This window comes from Heptranchias perlo, chromosome 23, assembly GCF_035084215.1.
Source record: "Heptranchias perlo isolate sHepPer1 chromosome 23, sHepPer1.hap1, whole genome shotgun sequence".
NCBI classification, from domain to species: Eukaryota; Metazoa; Chordata; class Chondrichthyes; order Hexanchiformes; family Hexanchidae; genus Heptranchias; species Heptranchias perlo.
The window spans coordinates 43,991,702-44,011,701 of record NC_090347.1 but is presented as its reverse complement, the minus strand read 5'-3'; the positions used below and the strand labels follow the sequence as shown (position 1 = coordinate 44,011,701).

Here is a 20,000-nt window from a genome sequence, read left to right as displayed (position 1 = left end):
GAATGTAACATTACAATGTGGTATGCCCAATAGGAATATAATATTACAATGTGGTATGCATACCAGGGATGTAACATTACAATGTGGTATGTACAACAGGGATGTAACATTACAATGTGGTATGTACACCAGGGATGTAACATTACAATGTGGTATGTACACCAGGGATGTAACATTACAATGTGGTATGTACAACAGGTATGTAACATTACAATGTGGTATGTACACCAGGGATGTAACATTACAATGTGGTATGTACACCAGGGATGTAACATTACAATGTGGTATGTACAATCGGCGAGTATGTTTTCTCTGGAAACAGTGCTAGGAGGGTGCCTTACCTCAAATGCACTGCGTAACAGCTCGATTATATTGGAGGAGTCTTGCTGTAGGCGTCCAATATCAGACACGGGGAAATACTTGCTCAATTTCTAGAAAAAAGAAGATGCAAGTAAAGCTTGGCAACTCCACTGTGCTGTGATTCAACCCAACATCTCCTGGGAGACCGTGGCCTTTGGAGAAGATTCCTTTGGAAGTTTGTTAAAAGTAATCAAGTAAAATATCACAATGGGCCATTTACTTTGTTGGGTTTTGACTTTAACCTTCAATGTACACTGTATAACATCTCCTGTATTATATACTGTGTAACATGACCAAAAAACACAGTGCAGCATAACTAATAGGCACAGTGTCACACATCCATCAATATACAATTTATCATAGACCCTGCAATATACACTGCATCACACACCTTGCAATACATACTCCATTACACATCCTGTAATATACACTGTATCATACACTCTGCAACATGCACTGCATATTGTAACGCCCTGTGACAGCACACCCTGTAATATACATGGTATCACATACCCTATGATATACATTGTATCACACACCCTGCAATATATATGGTATCATGCATCCTGCAATATACACTGTATCACACACCCTGCAGTATACACTGTATCACACAACCTACAATATATATGGTATCATGCATCCTGCAATATACACTGTATCACACACCCTGCAGTATACACTGTATCACACATCCTGCAATATACACTGTATCACACATCTGGCAACATACACGGCATCACACTCCCAGCAATATTTAATCACATTTCCTGAAATATACACTGTATCATACATCCAGCAATATACACTGCATAACATGCCCTATAATTTACAGTACAGAGACTCATCCTGTAATATAGACTATGCAATATGCTCTGTAACATGCACTGTCGAGAGACTAACCCTGTAATATAGCCTGGATGAGTGCAGCTCCAACATCACTCAAGAAGCTCGACACCATCCAGGACAAAGCAGCCCACTTGATTGGCACCCCATCCACCACCCTAAACATTCACTCCCTTCACCACCGGCGCACTGTGGCTTCAGTGTGTACCATCCACAGGATGCACTGCAGCAACTCGCCAAGGCTTCTTCGACTGCACCTCCCAAACCCGCAACCTCTACCACCTAGAAGGACAAGAGCAGCAGGCACATGGGAACAACACCGTCTGCACGTTCCCCTCCAAGTCACACACCATCCCGACTTGGAAATATATCGCCGTTCCTTCATCGTCACTGGGTCAAAATCCTGGAACTCCCTTCCTAACAGCACTGTGGGAGAACCGTCACCACACGGACAGCAGTGGTTCAAGAAGGCAGCTCACCACCACCTTCTCAAGGGCAATTAGGGATGGGCAATAAATGCCGGCCTCGCCAGCGACGCCCACCTCCCATGAACGAATAATAAAAAGGTCTAACACGCCATGTAACATACATAGAGACTATCCTTGTAATATATTGCACAACATGACAGTAAAATATATTGTACAAAGACCAAACTTGTAAAATACATGTCCTGTAATGTATCCTGTATAGAGACTAACCCTTTAATATACACTGTCTCGTGACTAACCCTGTAATATATATCATGTAACATCCCATAATGTAATATTCTAGCAATAGAATAGGAAGTACTCACCTATAATGTATTATGAGGACAACACAACATCTCTATTGTACACTGTAAGAGCACTGTTGCAGGAAGTGCATTCCCATAGTGCACTGTATAGAGACTAACCCTGAAATATAGACTGTACAACATGTCCTGTAATATACAAAACTTCCTGTAATATACATGTCCTGTAATATTAAACACATCATGTAATATGCAACATATCATGTAATGTACAACATGTCCTGTAATGTACAACATGTCATGTAGTATACAACTTGCCCTGTGGTATACAACATGCCCTGTAATATACAACACGTCCTGTAATATACACCATGTCCTGTAATATACAATCTGCCCTGTAATATACAACACATCCTGTAATATACACCATGTCCTGTAATATACAATCTGCCCTGTAATATACAACATGTCATGTAATATACAACATGCCCTGTAGACTATGCTGCACAAAGTTAACCATGACGTCTCCTGATAAACATCTTACCTCGTAATAAGAGTAAGAATGGTTAGTAACTGCAAAGATTGGGATGATGCTTTGCTTCCCGAGGAGGCGAATCAGTGTTGGAATCGATGGATAATCTTGCAAAGTATCCTGCGTGTAGGTGCCTGTCAAGTCTAAATGGCAGTGTTCATCGTTCCGTGCTAGGATCCCAGAGAGGACGTTGGAGCCATCAGCCTCGTAATGAAAGGCGGATTCAGTGGAGAAGACCAGCAGATGAGTACTCCGACTCCTCCAGCCAATGTTATCCTGCAAACAAAAAAAAGACTCTGCTCAGGACAGGAACGGTGTAGGGGAGTCAAACAGAAACACATGTCATTACACAGAGACACTGCAACATTCTCATTGCATGAAGCACTGGAGCAGGATAGAGTATCACATAATGCACTTAAGGGCAACAGGACAGGAAGTAAAGCTCCATACGGCATTGTCAGAGCAGGCGGACAGGTTCAGCATTCCCATAATCCGGTGTATTAGCATTAGAACAGGAAGTATACTCCGATAATCCACCGTGAGATCTGTGCAACAGGAAGTATGTCCCTCTTGTGCAATGTAAGAGCACTGTTAAAGGAACTGCATTCCCATAGTGCATCATGAGCTCTATTAACAGGAAGTGCATTGCCACAGTACCAATTCTGAGCTCTTCACAAGCTTGTCGCTCTTCACAGGCTCTGAGGTGTGGCTCAAAAGCTGTGAGGCCTCAGCCAGATCCTGTGAGGTCCACAGCACAATGTTTATTGTTCCTGGGAGTGAGCGACAATGTGGGAGTGGCCTCATGTGCAGCAGTGGGGCTCCATGGAAACCGACATATTCACATTACAATGGGTCAGTTGAGTATCCGGAAGTGTCACTGTCAGGATGAGAATTTTAATACAATGGGGGGGGAAAAAAATGGATAAGGGCCGTTTTTGGGCGCGGGCAGCGTGATACGGTATTACCCCGCGCCCAATGACCCCTGCGCAGGCAGGACGCAAGTTTCGGCCGGCCCAAATACGAACCTGCAATCAGCGTTCCATTCCGGGCCTTGCACGTGGAATCAATGCAATTCGCACTTTCCACCACCAGGGGAGCTCAATCTCTTAAAGGGAGGATGTTTCTTAGAAATCTCTTAAAGGTAACTGGTACCTGTTATTTGCTGAAAATAAGTCTACTGTCTGCACGGAGTCTGAACAGAAATCAGACATCGCACACGTAAAACATAGATGCAGATCCCATCCCTACGTTTACACACTGATGAGTTATGTTAAAACATTGAATAAAGGTTGCGCACTACTAAATCCCACATCCTCCAATCTGCTCGTCAGACCTCACCAATCTGCTGATCTGAGTTGGTACCAGGCCTGTGAGAGTGCGTGCACCAAGGTTCTCTGCTGATGCACTAGAGACCCTGGTACAAGAGGTGGACAGAAGGAGGGACGTCCTATATCCATGGGGGGGGGGGGGGCGGGGAGGGGAGATGCAAGAGGCCCTCCAGACATATATCCAAAAGGCAGTGAGAGGCAGCGGGGGACGAAGTCAATGCCAGGCGCACAGCATCATGAACATGGATGCAGTGCAGGAAGAAGTTCAATGCTTTGATATGAGTGGTCAAGGTGAGTGAGGTCAACTGTCAAGTGGTGTCTCCGACCAACTGCACCACGGACTATACCCCCATCACCCACATACCAACAAACTCTTTCCATCAGTACTCAACTCTTCCAACCAGATGCTTCCTCTCACCCTTACACATTACAACTGTTGCAAGCCGCCCACCCACAACTCACAGGCCTCACACAATGGTGACGAACCGGATTCTTTCCCCTCAGTCTGGTTCAGCAAGAACTGATTCGAGTACACCGTAAAGTTCAAACAACTTTAATAGCAGATCTTAGTCTGTAGCTTCAATTCAGATTCCTGAGAGAATCCGAACGATTCTAACAGAATAAGGAGAGACAAAGACAAAGACAAAAACTCATACCTTTATACAAATCCATAGAGGTTGGAACATCATTAACACAAGAGTCAACACCAATCATAAGCCGGGCACAGGTTGCCATGCGGGGTTACATTATTTCCGGCCAATCATAGACAATCCATGTGCTGACCATGTTGCTATTAGACATCAAAGGGGATACTTCCTCACTTTCCAACTTGGAAGGTTCTTCCCTGTTCCTTCTATTCCTTATCTCCCAACCTGGAATGTCTTTCAACTTTGGCTAAGCTCGTTCCCTATATTGATCTGCCATAAACATGGAGACATTCAGACCAGTCCTTGACTCACATCAAAGACCTATCATTGATAAGACAATGCAGGCCTGCTGACTAAGCAAACGTATGGCCCAGCAGGAGGGCCAGGCCACTTGTATCAATCTCAGTTACTAACTAATTAACCCTTTCTAACCATTTTGCATTCTGCTTCTTTGCCACATAGGCATTTTAATATTTTACTAAAAACTGACCACGTAGGGATTCTCAATGGCAGCTATTCAACCATGACAGGCACATTACCCAGACACACGTCCCACTTTCTTGCAGGAGAAGGTGGCGCATATCAGAAGGCAGCAAGTGGCAGTGGCATTTAGCCCCTCGAGCCTGTTCCGCCATTCAGTCAGATCATGGTGGACCTGTGACCTAACTCCATATACCCGCCTTAGCCCCATATCCCTTAATACCCTTGGTTCACAGAAATCCATCAATCTCAGATTTAACATTCACAAGTGAGCTAGCATCAACTGCCATCTGTAGAACAGCGTTCCAAACGTCTCCCACCCTTTGCGTGTAGAAGCATTTCCTGACTTCACTCCTGCAAGTCCTGGCTCTAAATGTCAGGCTATGTCCCTAGTCCTAGTATTCAAGTGTAGGAGACCTCCAAAAACGGTTACAAATGTCTCAGCAGCCAGAAGCAATAATCCAGCCACTAACCTGTAAATCCTGCATGGTCCCTTTAAATAGCCCTGGTGGGGGGTCCTCCAGGCACTCTAAGACACGTTCAGATGGTCGGTGTTAAGACTGTGCGTTGAGTTGAGCGTTAAGTCACAAAATGGTGTCTATCACTTTAAATCAGCGTTGCACACTGATTGAAGCCATTTTCTCCCTACTTTACATGATTCCAGCGTTCATTATCTGCGCCTGCGCTAACTCCTATACCAAGATGGCGTCTGGCGCACGTCACGCTGGAAACGTGCGTGCGCATCCAAGACGCCATCTTGAATGAACGGGCACTACACGGCCCAATTTAGCGCCCAAGGTCTTTGAATTGCATGAAACCCCCAAATTGAATGGATCAGATGAAATTATTTGAGCTGTACAATTCTGGGGTACCTGTGGGTACAGGTCTGTCACTGAATAAAACTGGGGTACATTACTGGTGTGCACTGGTCTGTTATTGCATAATGCTGGGGTACAGTATTGGTGGGTACAGGTCTGTCACTGTATAACGCTGGGTTTCAGTACTGGTGGGTACAGGTCTGTCACTGTATAACGCTGGGTTTCAGTACTGGTGGGTACAGGTCTGTCACTGTAAAACACTGGGGTACAGAACTGGGGGGGGTTCAGGTCTGTCATTGTGTAACACTGGAGTACAGTACTGATGGATGCAAGTCTGTCACCATACAACACTAGGGTACAGTACCATTGGGTACAAGTCTGTTACCGTATAACACTGGGTTACAGTAATGGTGTGTACAGAACTGTCGCTGTATAACACTGGGGTACAGTACCAGTGGGTACAAGTCTGTTACCATATAACACTGGGGTACAGTACTGATGGGTATAGGTCTGTCACTGTCCAACACTGGGGTACCATAGTGGTGGGTACAGGTCTGATACTGTACAACATTGAGGTACAGTACTGGTGGGTACAGGTCTGATACTGTACAACATTGAGGTACAGTACTGGTGGGTACAGGTCTCATACTGTACAGCACTGAGGTACAGTACTGGTGGGTACAGGTCTGTCACTGTACAACACTGGGGTACAGTACTGGTGGGTACAGGTCTGTCACTGTATAACACTGGATAACAGTGCTAGTGGGTACAGTAGTGGTGTGTACAGCTCTGTCACTGTATATAACTGGGGTACTGTGCTGGTTGATACAGGATGGACACTGTATAACACTGGGTTACAGTGATGGGTACAGGTCTATCACTGAATAACACTGGGGTACAATACTGGTGGGTACAGGTCTGTCACTGTATAACATTGGGGTACAGTGCTACTGGGTACAGGACTGTACCTGTAAACACTGAGGAAAAGTATGGGTGGGAACAGGTCTGTCACTGTACAACACTAGGTAACAGTGCTGCTGGGTACACTTCTGCCATTGTATAACACTGGGATACAGTGCTGGTGGGTTGGCATCACTTTGCGCTGTGGAACCCTGCCCACTGATCACTGGGCTGAGAACACGCAACTCAGTTCATGGAGGACCCTCCCGGCCAACGGCCAACCCACTGAACCATGCAGACTCCTCAAGTGGAGATATTTAAAATAATTCACCACTGGCCACAACATATCACGTTTAATATATTTGATTCTGTCTTCACGACGTTTTACACATGGAAATGTGAGCAAAGGACGTAAAGGCCTCGGGTTCAGCTGACTCACCTTACACACGGCAACCTGCAGAATCGCATCGAATCCACCCTCAGGCGCATCCACGTTCCCGGAAATTCTCTCCTTCTCCAGCTCCTGAGAGAAGTGGGTGGCATTCGGCGTCAGACGGATAACATTCTTGAAGGAGAACGGGGCGTCGCTGTTGGGCCAGGGCTGCCTGAGCCTGGAAGAGGCGAGGAGGCAACAGCGGTGAGGCAGGGCCAGGTACAAACTCCGCCATCCCGCGAGAGTATCCACAGAGCATTTCCAGCCGGGGTCAAGGATTGGGGTCGGAAAATGGGGCAGATTACGGACCTGCCAGGTTTCCGCACCCAATCACAAAGGAAAAGGACATCCCAATCTTGGGAGACTTCTTCTATCGGCCCCACATATAGAATCACAGGCCCCGATAGTCACAGGGAGGCGGGGTGGGTGCGGGGGAAAGCCAAAAAAATGGCCGAAGACCGATCTTAAAGGCAGGACCTCATTGATATCTTGTAGCTCTGTCTCCCACCCAGCAGCCAACCAAATGGACAGCCTGCCCGGCTGGCGGGAGGAAACATCAGTTACAGGAGGCCCTTCGGGACGGTCCCTGGCAACCGGTGGGGCGGGGGGATGGTCGGCAATCAGGGTCTGGGTTTGGGGAGGCCTGTGATGGGGGGTGGGGGGGCCTGCGATCGGGGCTGTGGGGGGAGGACGAGACCATAGAATGATACAGCACAAAAGAAGGCCATTCAGCCCATTGTGCCTGTGCCGGCTCTTTGGTAGAGTTATCCAATTAGTCCCACACCCCTGCTCTTTCCCCATAGCCCTGCAAATTTTTCCTTTTTAAGTATTTATCCAATTCCCTTTTGAAAATTATTATTGAATCTACTTCCACAGCCCTTTCAGGCAGTGCATTCCAGATCATCACAACTCGCTGTGTAAAAAAATTTCTCCTCATCTCCCCTCTGGTTCTTTTGCCAATTATCTTAAATTTGTGTCCTCTGGTTACCGACCCTCCTGTCAGTGGAAACAGGTTATCCTTAATTATTCTATCAAAACCCCTCATAGTTTTGAACACCTCTATTAAATCTCCCCTTAACCTTCTCTGCTCTAAGGAGAACGATCCCAGCTTCTCCAGCTTCTCCACCCACACTCTGACCTGGCTTCTCTATTTTATTTTCTGTGCCTGTACAGATCTGATGGATACTCAATCACCAGCAAGGGTTGAGGTTTAGTTTTGTGTCAACTGGTTGAAATGCAATTGAGTGTTATTAAACTGATTTTTCGCAGAGTCTGATGGAGGAGTTAATGTTGTTGTTCTGTCGAATTTACTGTCAGCTCTGGATCAGGAGGCCAGTGACAGTCACCACTTCTGGCATGTTACTCATTATAAAACTGGGAACTTGATTGGGTGATTTAAATAGACTAATTAAAAGTGAGAAACTCACTTTCTCAGACAAAGTATAGTCGGGGGGGGTGGGGGGCACTTACTGCCCTCCTTTTGCATGAATTGACCCCAGGCTCCTTCCTGGGAGTTGAGGTTACACTGCACTGGACTCATTGAACAGGTACAGTGGTTGTAATTATTTTACATTGCGCTTTAAGACAAGATGCTCAGGTAGAGAGATAGAAACAGAGAGAGAGTGAAAGAAAGAGAGACACACAGACAGAAAGACAGAGTGACAGAGACGTGGAAAGACAGATCGAGAAGGGGAGAGAGATGGGCAAATAGAAACGGAGAGAATGACACAGAAGGTGACAGAGAGAGAGAGAGAGAGAGTGAGAGAGAGAGGCACTGAGAGACAGAGAGAATGAAAGAGAGACAAAGAGAGAGTCAGACAGGCAGAAAGAAACAGACAGGGTGACAGAGAGAGAGAGTCAGAGAGAGAGGGGCAAACCGAAACAGAGTATCAGAAAGAGAGAGAGAGAGAGAGAGAGAGAGATTCCCTAAGAATAGGCAATCATTTCAGGCCTTTCAATGTTAAATATACAAAGACAAGTGATTAATCCCATTCTCAGGAGCATGAAAGAAAGACTCGGAACTCCCGCTCAATGAATTTATTCTCTGTATCCCATGGGCCTGTGACTCACTGTCTTTACTACATGTAAATGGGACAATCCTCCCATTCATCCGGGGTCACTGTGCCCGGCTTTAGTCTGCCACTCTATTGTACTTTCTAAATGATAATAAACCTATCTGTAGACAGATATGAGTGTAAACTTTTGAGTATGACCTTCTGAAGCAGAGGCAGTAAAGTTTTCTTATTGCTAGTTTGCTGTTGATCGTATGTTCCTGGTCACACCTAGTGTCAATGGATTTTACTGCTGTCTGCGTTTGTTAAATGAGTAACTCATTGTACAAAAAGATCAGAAAAATTCATCGTTCTACTGGAATTGCACTGAATAAGTCCCAGTTATTGAGTCTCCCTTGGAACCCCTTGAGTTGCCTCTCTCATGGATTTTGTCATTTCTCTGTTATCCGTCTCCCTCTTTGCCAGACTCACGAGCTCCACCCAACAAAAGCTCCAACTCATCCAGAGTCCTCGGCCCACATCCTCTAATGTACTTCAGTCCCACTCACCTATCTCCTCGTTTCCTGCTCCGCCTCTAACACTCCCCTTCCCTTACAGCATCAACCTCAAAACCCTTCCCCTCCTCATCAACAAATCCCACCTCAGTCTCACTCCTCTTGAGCTCTGCAATCTTCTCCACTCCCTGTTCGTACCCAGTGCTTTTCCAAATCTAGTCCACTGTCCTCCTCTCCCCTACAGTCCCTCTCCCCTACCATCCTACTATCCCTCTCCCCTACAGTCCTCCTCTCCCCTACAGTCCCTCTCCCCTACAGTCCCTCTCCCCTACAATCCTCCTCTCCCCTACAGTCCCTCTCCCCTACAGTCCCTCTCCCCTACCATCCTACTATCCCTCTCCCCTACCATCCTACTATCCCTCTCCCCTACCATCCTACTATCCCTCTCCCCCGACTGTCCTCCTCTCCCCTACAGTCCCTCTCCCCTACAGTCCTCCTCTCCCCTACAGTCCTCCTCTCCCCTACAGTCCTCCTCTCCCCTCCAGTCCTCCTCTCCCCTACAGTCCCTCTCCCCTACCATCCTACTATCCCTCTCCCCTGACTGTCCTCCTCTCCCCTGACTGTCCTCCTCTCCCTACAGACTCTCTCTCCTACTATCCCTCTCCCCTACTATCCTACTATCCCTCTCCCCCGACTGTCCTCCTCTCCACTACAGTCCTCCTCTCCCCTACAGTCCTCCTCTCCCCTACAGTCCCTCTCCCCTACTATCCTACTATTCCTCTTCCCCTGACTATCCTCCTCTCCCCTACAGTCTCTCTCCCATACTATCCTACTATCCCTCTCCCCCGACAGTCCTTCTCTCCCCCGACAGTCCTTCTCTCCCCCGACAGTCCTTCTCTCCCCCACAGTCCCTCTCTCCTACAGTCCCTCTCTCCTACAGTCCCTTTCCCCTACAGTCCTCCTCTCCCCTACAGTCCTCCTCTCCCCTACAGTCCTCCTCTCCCCTACAGTCCTCCTCTCCCCTACAGTCCCTCTCTCCTGCTATCCTACTGTCCCCCTCTCCCCCTATTATCCTACTGTCCCCCTCTCCCCCTATTATCCTACTGTCCCCCTCTCCCCCTATTATCCTACTGTCCCCCTCTCCCCCTATTATCCTACTGTCCCCCTCTCCCCCTATTATCCTACTGTCCCCCTCTCCCCCTATTATCCTACTGTCCCCCTCTCCCCCTATTATCCTACTGTCCCCCTCTCCCCCTATTATCCTACTGTCCCCCTCTCCCCCTATTATCCTACTGTCCCCCTCTCCCCCTATTATCCTACTGTCCCCCTCTCCCCCTATTATCCTACTGTCCCCCTCTCCCCCTATTATCCTACTGTCCCCCTCTCCCCCTATTATCCTACTGTCCCCCTCTCCCCCTATTATCCTACTGTCCCCTCTCTCCCCCTATTATCCTACAGTCCCCCTCTCCCCCTATTATCCTACTGTCCCCTCTCTCCCCCTATTATCCTACAGTCCCCCTCTCCCCCTATTATCCTACTGTCCCCCTCTCCCCCTATTATCCTACTGTCCCCCTCTCCCCCTATTATCCTACTGTCCCCCTCTCCCCCTATTATCCTACTGTCCCCTCTCTCCCCCTATTATCCTACTGTCCCCCTCTCCCCCTATTATCCTACTGTCCCCCTCTCCACCTATTATCCTACTGTCCCCCTCTCCCCCTATTATCCTACTGTCCCCCTCTCCACCTATTATCCTACTGTCCCCCTCTCCCCCTATTATCCTACTGTCCCCTCTCTCCCCCTATTATCCTACAGTCCCCCTCTTCCCCTATTATCCTACTGCCCTCCTCTCCCCTGACTGCCCCATCTCCCCTACAGTCCCTCTCTCCTCTCCCCCTACTGTTCCCCTCTCCACCTACTATCCCTCTTTCTCTACTATCCCTTATAGAACAGGCACTCAGCCCTTCTATATCATCCTGCATTGCCTACATAGTAACAGTCACTGCATTTCAAAGTAAGAGACGGGGTAATGAGTTATATCAATACAAGTCTATATATACATCACACTCACACACACACACACACACACATACACACCAGGTACAGTGTCTCTCTTGCTCTCACACACAAACTCACAGACATATTCACACACACACGTATAGACACACACACATGTACATAAACACGTACATATACATTATACTACATATACATCACACTCACACACAGCTTTAGACCTACATGTGTACATACACATACACACAGGTACACACACACATATACACACACAGACAGTCACAGCCTACACGTCACTCCCCTTCAGGTCTCTGATAACCGTGAACTCCTGCTCTTACCTTGAAGGCCTCATATCGGTCTGTGGAACAGTCACTTTATCAACGAACTTCCCGAAACCGATGGTGTAGTCACTGGACATGTTCCTCACAACATCAACTAGCAAACACATGAGACAGACAGAATCAGAAACAGCCCAGTTACACCACTAACTGTCAACAAAGTGTCCCCCAGCTGGGTGGAGCAGTCAGTAGGACACAAACCTTTCCGTTCTGGAATCTGGTCCGAATCCAGCTCAGACAAGAGAGGGGGCGGTGGGGGTCTGGAACTCACTGCTTGAAAGGGTGGTAGAGGCAGAAACCCTCAACTCAATTTAAAAAGTACTTGGATGTGCACCTGAATTGCCGTGACTTACAAAGCTACAGACCATGAGCTGGAAAGTGGGATTAGGTTGGGTGGCTCATTTTCAGCCAGCGCGGACATGATGGGCCGAATGGCCTCCTTCTGTGCCGTAAATTTTCTATGATTCTATGATGAAGCTCTCTTTCCATCTGATTGTTGATGAGTATTACATGGAAATTTATTTTTAACAAGGTGAAGGTCCACAGGACCACAGTGACTTCAAATCCAATAAAGTTCATCTCACCAGGGGTCCATAAGACCATAAGAGATAGAAGCAGGAGTAGGCCATTCGGCCCCTCGAGCCTGCTCCACCATTTAATGAGATCATGGCTGATCTGATTTTTACCTCAACTCCACTTTCCCGCTCTTTCCCCATATCCTTGGACTCCTTTGCTGATCAAAAGTTTGTCTAACTCAGCCTTGAATGTATTCAATGACTCAGCCTCCACAGCTTTTTGGGGTAAAGAATTCCAAAGGTTCACAACCCTCTGGGAGAAGAAATTCCTCCTAATTTCCGTCTTAAACGGGCGACCCCTTATTCTGAGACTATGCCCACTAGTTTTAGATTCCCCCATGAGGGGTAACATCCTCTCAGCATCTACCCTATCGAGTCCCCTCAAAATCTTGTATGTTTCAATAAGATCTCCTCTCATTCTTCTAAACTCCAGTGAGTATAGACCCAACCTGTTCAATCTTTCCTCATAAGACAACCCTTCCATACCCGGAATCAACCTAGTGAACCTTCTCTGAACTGCCTCCAATGCAAGTATGTCCTTCCTTAAATAAGGGCACCAGAACTGTACGCAGTACTCCAGGTGTGGTCTCACCAGCACCCTGTACAGTTGTAGCATGTCTTCTCCTGGGACCCCCCCCCAATCCCGCCAAAGAAATCCCACCTGCTACCAGCCCATTCGAGGACCCTCAGGATTGTTCCCCAATCCACCTCCATTCCCGCCCCCCGAGGCCCAACCTGCTCAGATGGGAGCGGCTGATCTGTCACCTTTCCACAGCACTCTGTGGACACTCTACTGCAGCTCGCTGGCAGCATGTGAACGAGGCCTCATGCTGGCACAAACGGGCGGGCGGAGTGGCCTCTACTTCCCCCCTCAGAGTCTAGATACATTCTAGCTAATGTCGAAGAAGAGGAAGAAAGGATTGCATTTCTTTGGCGCCTTTCACTATCTCAGGACATCCCAAAGCACTTTACAGCCAATGAATTACTTTTGAAGTGTAGTCACTGTTATAATATAGGAAACGCAGCAGCCAATTTATGCATAGCAAGATCCCACAAACAGCAATGTGATAATGTCCAGATAATCTGTTTTATCGTGATTTTGGTTGAGGGATGAATATTGGCCAGAACATCTGGGAGAACTCCCCTGCTCTTCTTCGAAACATCATCTCATCAAAACATATAAAATTCTAACAGGACAAGACAGACTAGATGCAGGGAGGATGTTCCCGATGGCTGGGGAGTCCAGAACCAGGGGTCAAGGTCTCAGGATACAGGGTATGCCATTTACAACCGAGATGAGGAGAAATTTCTTCACTCAGAGGGTGGTGAATCTGTGGAATTCTCTACCACAGAAGGCTGTGGAGGCCAAGTCATTAGATGTATTCAAGAAGGAGATAGATATATTTCTTAATGCTGAAGGGATCAAGGGATATGGGGAAAAAGCGGGAACGGGGTACTGAGTTAGACGATCAGCCATGATCATTTTGAATGGCGGAGCAGGCCCGAAGGGCCGAATGGCCTACTCTTGCTCCTATTTTCTATGTTTCTATGTTTTCTATGAAACGGTGCCGTGGGATCTTTTACGTCCATCTGAGAGGGCAGACAAGGCCTCGGTTTAACAGCTCATCTGAAAGACGGCAGCTCCGAGAGTGCAGCACTCCCTCAGTACTGCACTGGAGTGTCAGCCAGATTTTGTGCTCAAATCTCTGGAGTGGGACTATAAACCCAAAACCTTCTGTCTCAGGGGCAACAGGGGATCCACGGCTGACACTTGCAACCTACGATTTACCTGATCCACGCTAGAAGATCCCTCCAATTGGGACGGTCTCTTTGTTCCTTCAGGAAGCAATCATAGCAACTCAACGACAAACTAACGTAACTCGCCGGGGCGTCCTACGGCCTGGGACTGGGCAGCGTGAAGCTCAATGCAGTTAGGGACGCTGCAATGAGTCAAGTGTGGAAGTGATATTGGCCTCAATTCTCTGGTGCTTACCCAGCTTGAGGCCCAGTTTCTTCAAGTTGTCCAAGTCGTCCTCCATCGAGTTGGAAAAGTCCATGAGGAAATAAAGATCGACTGGAGCATCCACTGGCTGAAAGACCTCGAATTCCACCGTCTTCTCCTCACCCGCCCCGCAGTGTCATGGACACCGCCTGTGGTGAGATCTGGGTCCGCTTGCTGCTGGTATCGATACTCGTTATCTGAGAAAGAAAGAATTGCATTTCCATAGCACCTTTCACGACCTCAGGATGTCCCAAAGAGCTTTACAGCCAGTGTAGTACTTTGGAAGTTTAGCACTGTTGTAACGTAGAAAACACGGCAGCCAAATTGCGCACAGCAAGATCCCACAAGCAGCAATTTGATAGTGATCACATGATTTGTTTTAATGATGCTGGTTGAGGATTAAATATTGCCCAGGACATCAGGGAGAACCCCTCTGCTCTGCCTCGAACAGTGCTGTGGGATCTTTTATGTCCACCTGAGAGGGCAGATGGGGTTTCGGTTAACGTCTCATCCAAAAGATGACACCTCCGACAGTGCAGCACTCCCTCACTACTGCACTGGAGTATCAGCCTAGATTTTTGTGCTCAAGTCTCTGGAGTGGGACTTGAACTCATAAACCTTCTGACTCAGAGGCGAAAATGCTATCACTGAGTCACAGCTAACACTAGAAGAGAAAAAGATAAACACTGCTGATTTTGGAGACCTGAGGGAAGAACATTAGAGAACTTAATAAGAGGACTAAATAGAGACAAAGAGTAGAAAAGCAAGGACGTTATACTAAACCTTTATAAATCATTGGTTAGGCCTCAGCTGGAGTATTGTGTCCAATTCTGGGCATCGCACTTTAGGAAGGATGTCAAGGCCTTGGAGAATGTGCAGAGGAAGTTAGAGGCCTTCAAAATTATGAAGCGTTTTTGATAGATAGGGAGGAACTGTTTCCACTGGCAGAAGGGCTGGTAACCAGAGGATACAGATTTAAGGTCATTGGTAGAAGAACTGGGGGGGGGGAGATGAGGAGAATTTTTTTTACACAGCGAGTTCTTATGATCTGGAATGCGCTGCTGAAAGGGCGGTGGAAACAGATTCAATAATAACTTTCAAAAGAGAATTGGATAAATACTTGAAAAGGAAAAAAATACAGGGCTATGGGGAAAGAGCGGGTAATGGGACTAATTGGATAGCTCTTTCAAAGAGCTGGCACAAGCACGATGGGCCGAATGGCCTCCTCCTGCGCTGTATCATTCTATGATTCCTATGACTAAATTATTTCTGATTAGCGGGATTTAGGGTACATCAAAAGCTGAGTCCTGCCCCCATCAATGGCTCAGTGGGTTTACCCAGTGACTGAGAAACCAGGAAGGTCTCAGGTTCCATCCCTAGTCTGCCCTGAGGTAGCTGATCTCAGTAAGTGGCATCAGTGCCCCTGGGGTAGGGAGGAGAAAACCAACCATTGTTTCTGCTCCTAATTGCTCCCCCGATGATCCCTTTTGGAAATGCTTGTGTCTGGATGTCAGTTGAGATCGCTCTTGGCTGCAATGTTCTCTGTGATTGAATATCCCAATGGCACTCACAATCACCAACCCCAAATGAATAATGGCTTCTTGCATAAAGCACTCAAGGATGACCAGCCCCTGCGGTACCGTACCCCAATAGTACCGTACCCCAATAGTACCGTACCCCAATAGTACCGTACCCCATAGTACCATACCCCAATAGTACCGTACCCCAATAGTACCATACCCCACAGTACCATACCCCACATTACCATACCCAATAGTACCATACCCCAATAGTACCATACCCCTCAGTACCATACCCAATAGCACCATACCCCAATAGTACCATACCCCTCAGTACCATACCCCAATAGTACCATACCCCAATAGTACCATACCCCACATTACCATACCCCTCAGTACCATACCCAATAGCACCATACCCCAATAGTACCATACCCCTCAGTACCATACCCAATAGCACCATACCCCAATAGTACCATACCCCTCAGTACCATACCCCAATAGTACCATACCCCAATAGTACCATACCCCTCAGTACCATACCCAATAGCACCATACCCCAATAGTACCATACCCACATTACCATACCCCTCAGTACCATACCCAATAGCACCATACCCCAATAGTACCATACCCCTCAGTACCATACCCCAATAGTACCATACCCCAATAGTACCATACCCCACATTACCATACCCCTCAGTACATACCCAATAGCACCATACCCCAATAGTACCATACCCCTCAGTACCATACCCAATAGTACCATACCCCAATAGTACCATACCCAATAGTACCATACCCCTCAGTACCATACCCAATAGTACCATACCCAATAGTACCATACCCCAATAGTACCATACCCCACAGTACCATACCCCACATTACCATACCCCTCAGTACCATACCCAATAGCACCATACCCCAATAGCACCATACCCCAATAGTACCATACCCCTCAGTACCATACCCAATAGTACCATACCCCCTCAGTACCATACCCAATAGTACCATACCCCAATAGTACCGTACCCCACAGTACCATACCCCAATAGCACCATACCCCAATAGTACCATACCCCAATAGTACCATACCCCAACAGTACCATACCCCAATAGTACCATACCCCACAGTACCATACCCAATAGTACCATACCCCACAGTACCATACCCCACAGTACAATACCCCAATAGCACCATACCCCAATAGTACCATACCCCAACAGTACCATACCCCAGCTGAACCATACCTCAGTAGAAATGTACCCCAACAGAACCATAACCCAGCAGAATCATACTCAGCATGGGCTAGGGAAGGGGAAATAAGCAAAAGTTTCTACTGATCATCACTCGGATTTCAGGGGAGAATGGGGTCCAGTTCTGCTGTGTTGCTGCCTGTTGTCAAATAGCCTCTCGCACCTGAAGGACAGTGACCAGGACAGGGCACCAGAGGGCAGCCAATGCTCATTAACCTGTGTCCCAGCAAAAGTCAACATCTTCTGGAACGAAACTAGAAAAGAGGTCCGGGTTGAAAGACTTCCTCTCTGAGAGGGAGTGCTGCAGGTCTGGTTCCTGGCTCTAGGGCTACAGACTGTGCCGCATCTCCTGCCCTGTGAGGGACATACCTTATTTATCTTTATAGAGCTCTTCATCTGGATAATCTGTTTACACTTGGACTGCAGGTTGCTCTGCAGATCACATCTGGAGAATTGAATCCCCTGCAAAATAAAAAGAACAATTATTGTAACCCTTTAGGTTACATCCGAGAAGAGCCTGGAATTCCACCGCCCATTTCATGTTCTTGTAACCCTTTAGGTCATTCAAGTAATAAACATCACTGCCTATTGCCCATCAGCCTGTCCCCTCAGACCTCCACTGGCTCCCTGACCCCAACACAAATTCAGAATCTCTCCATGGCGCTCCTCTGCCTACACACTATGATCCTCCGACTGTGGTGTTGGGTGCGTTGCCCACCTCCATTCCTGATGCCTCTTGGTTGGAGGCAGAGATGTCATCTGTCCAGGCCCGAAGTCAAGATGGACGGGTTGGACCTCAACAGAGCTGGGACCAACGTCCTCACTGGGAGGTTAACTAGTGTTGTGGGGGAGGGTTTAAACTAATTTGGCAGGGGGTGGGCACCAGGATGTAACATTCGAGAGGAGAAACAAGGTGCACAGAGGACTGGAGAGAACAAATAGCTCGAGAGTAAAGAATAGCTCAGAAAAAGGGATCAGACAGGTGGCAAATGCGAGGTAGTCTAAGATGAGTTTGGAGTGCATGTGCGGTAAATATGGTTGGTGAGCTGCAGGCACAAGTCACCACATGGGACTTGGAAAAGTATGGGCTAATAAATGAAAGTCAGCATGGATTTGTTAAAGGAAAATTGTGAGAAGAACAAGAACTAACTTGATTGAGTTCTTTAATGAAGTAACGGAGAGGGTTGATGAGGGTAGTGCGGTTGATGTGTGTATGGACTTTCAAAAGGCATTTCATAAAATACCTCATGATAGACTTGTTAGCAAAATTGAAGCCATGGGATTAAAGGGACAGTTACAGACTGGATACAAAATTGGCTAAGGGACAGAAAACAGAGCAGTGGTGAACGGTTGTTTTTCAGACTGGAGGGAATTATATAGTGGTGTCCCCAGGGGTCAGTATTAGGACCACTGCTCTTTTTGATATATATTAATGACCTGGACTTAGGTAAAGAGAGTGTAATTTCAAAGTTTGCAGATGATACAAAATTCAGAAATCTAGTAAACAGTGTGGAGGATAGTAACAGACTTCAGGAGGACATAGACAGACGGGTGAAATGGGCAGACACATGGCAGATGAAATTTAACGCAGAGAAGTGTGAAGTGATACATTTTGGTAGGAAGAATGAGGAGAGGCAATATAAACTAAATGGAACAATTTTAAATTGAGTGCAGGAACAGAGAGACCTGGGGTTATTTGTACACAAATCATTGAAGGTGGCAGGACAAGTTGAGAAGGCAGTTAAAAAAGCATATGGGATCCTGGGCTTTATTAGAGGCATAGAGTACAAAAAGCAAGGAAGTTATGCTAACCCTTTATAAAATATTGGATAGGCTTCAACTGGAGGGTTGTGTTCAACTCCAGGCACCACACTTTAGGAAGGATATCAAGGCCTTAGGCAAGGGTGCAGAAGAGATTTACTAGAATGGTACCACGGATGAGGGACTCCAGTTATGTGGAGAGACTGGAGAAGCTGGGGTTGTTCTCCTTAGGGCAGAATAAGTTAAGAGGAGATTTGATAGAGAAGTTCAAAATTATGAAGATAAAATAAATTAAGTAAAACTGTTTCCAGTGGCAGAAGGTTGGTAACCAGAGGACACAGATTTAAGGTGATTGGCAAAAGAACCAGAGGTGACATGAGGAAACATTTTTTATGCAGCGAGTTGTTATGATCTGGAATTCACTGCCTGAAAGGGCGGTGGAAGCAGATTCAATAATAATCTTCAAAAGGGAATTGGATAAATACTCAAAGGAAAAAATTTATAGGGCTATGGGGAAAGAGCAGGGGAGTGGGACTAATTGGATAGATCTTTCAAAGAGCCGGCACAGGCACGATGGGCTGAATGGCCTCCTTCTGTGTTGTACCATACTATGACACTCTCAGGAGCTCCCTCCTGAAGCTAAGCTTTTCTACCATGTGTTCAGTCACCTCTCCTACACCTGCACAGTGTCCATTTCCCCTCTGCGGGATGCCTTGGGATATTTTTATTACATTAAAGGTGCTGTAGAAATTGAAGTTAATGATGTTCAAGTGAGAAGAATTTAACTCATCTAAAGGACGTGCCTGAATTGGAAAGACAAGTTGCACCTTCTGTAGGCTTTAATCGTTTAAGGATTGAAGAACTAAGAAAGAACTTTTAGTCAAAACTTTTTCATCCCTTTCAGTATCGAAATTGATTACATTTCATAGTCTTTTCTTCAGTTGTATCAATCTA

At 46.9% G+C, this 20,000-nt stretch overlaps 1 protein-coding gene across 1 annotated transcript in view; it reads right to left on the bottom strand.

Moving 5' to 3' along the window:
* The window catches only part of itgb4 (integrin, beta 4), a 136,798-nt gene that overhangs the window by 100,613 nt on the left and 16,185 nt on the right, over positions 1–20,000 (bottom strand). The window contains 7 exon segments of the mRNA XM_068004453.1: positions 342–431; positions 2,481–2,744; positions 7,081–7,252; positions 11,932–12,028; positions 14,500–14,635; positions 14,637–14,705; positions 17,655–17,747. Coding sequence (XP_067860554.1) covers positions 342–431; positions 2,481–2,744; positions 7,081–7,252; positions 11,932–12,028; positions 14,500–14,635; positions 14,637–14,705; positions 17,655–17,747 — 921 coding nt within the window.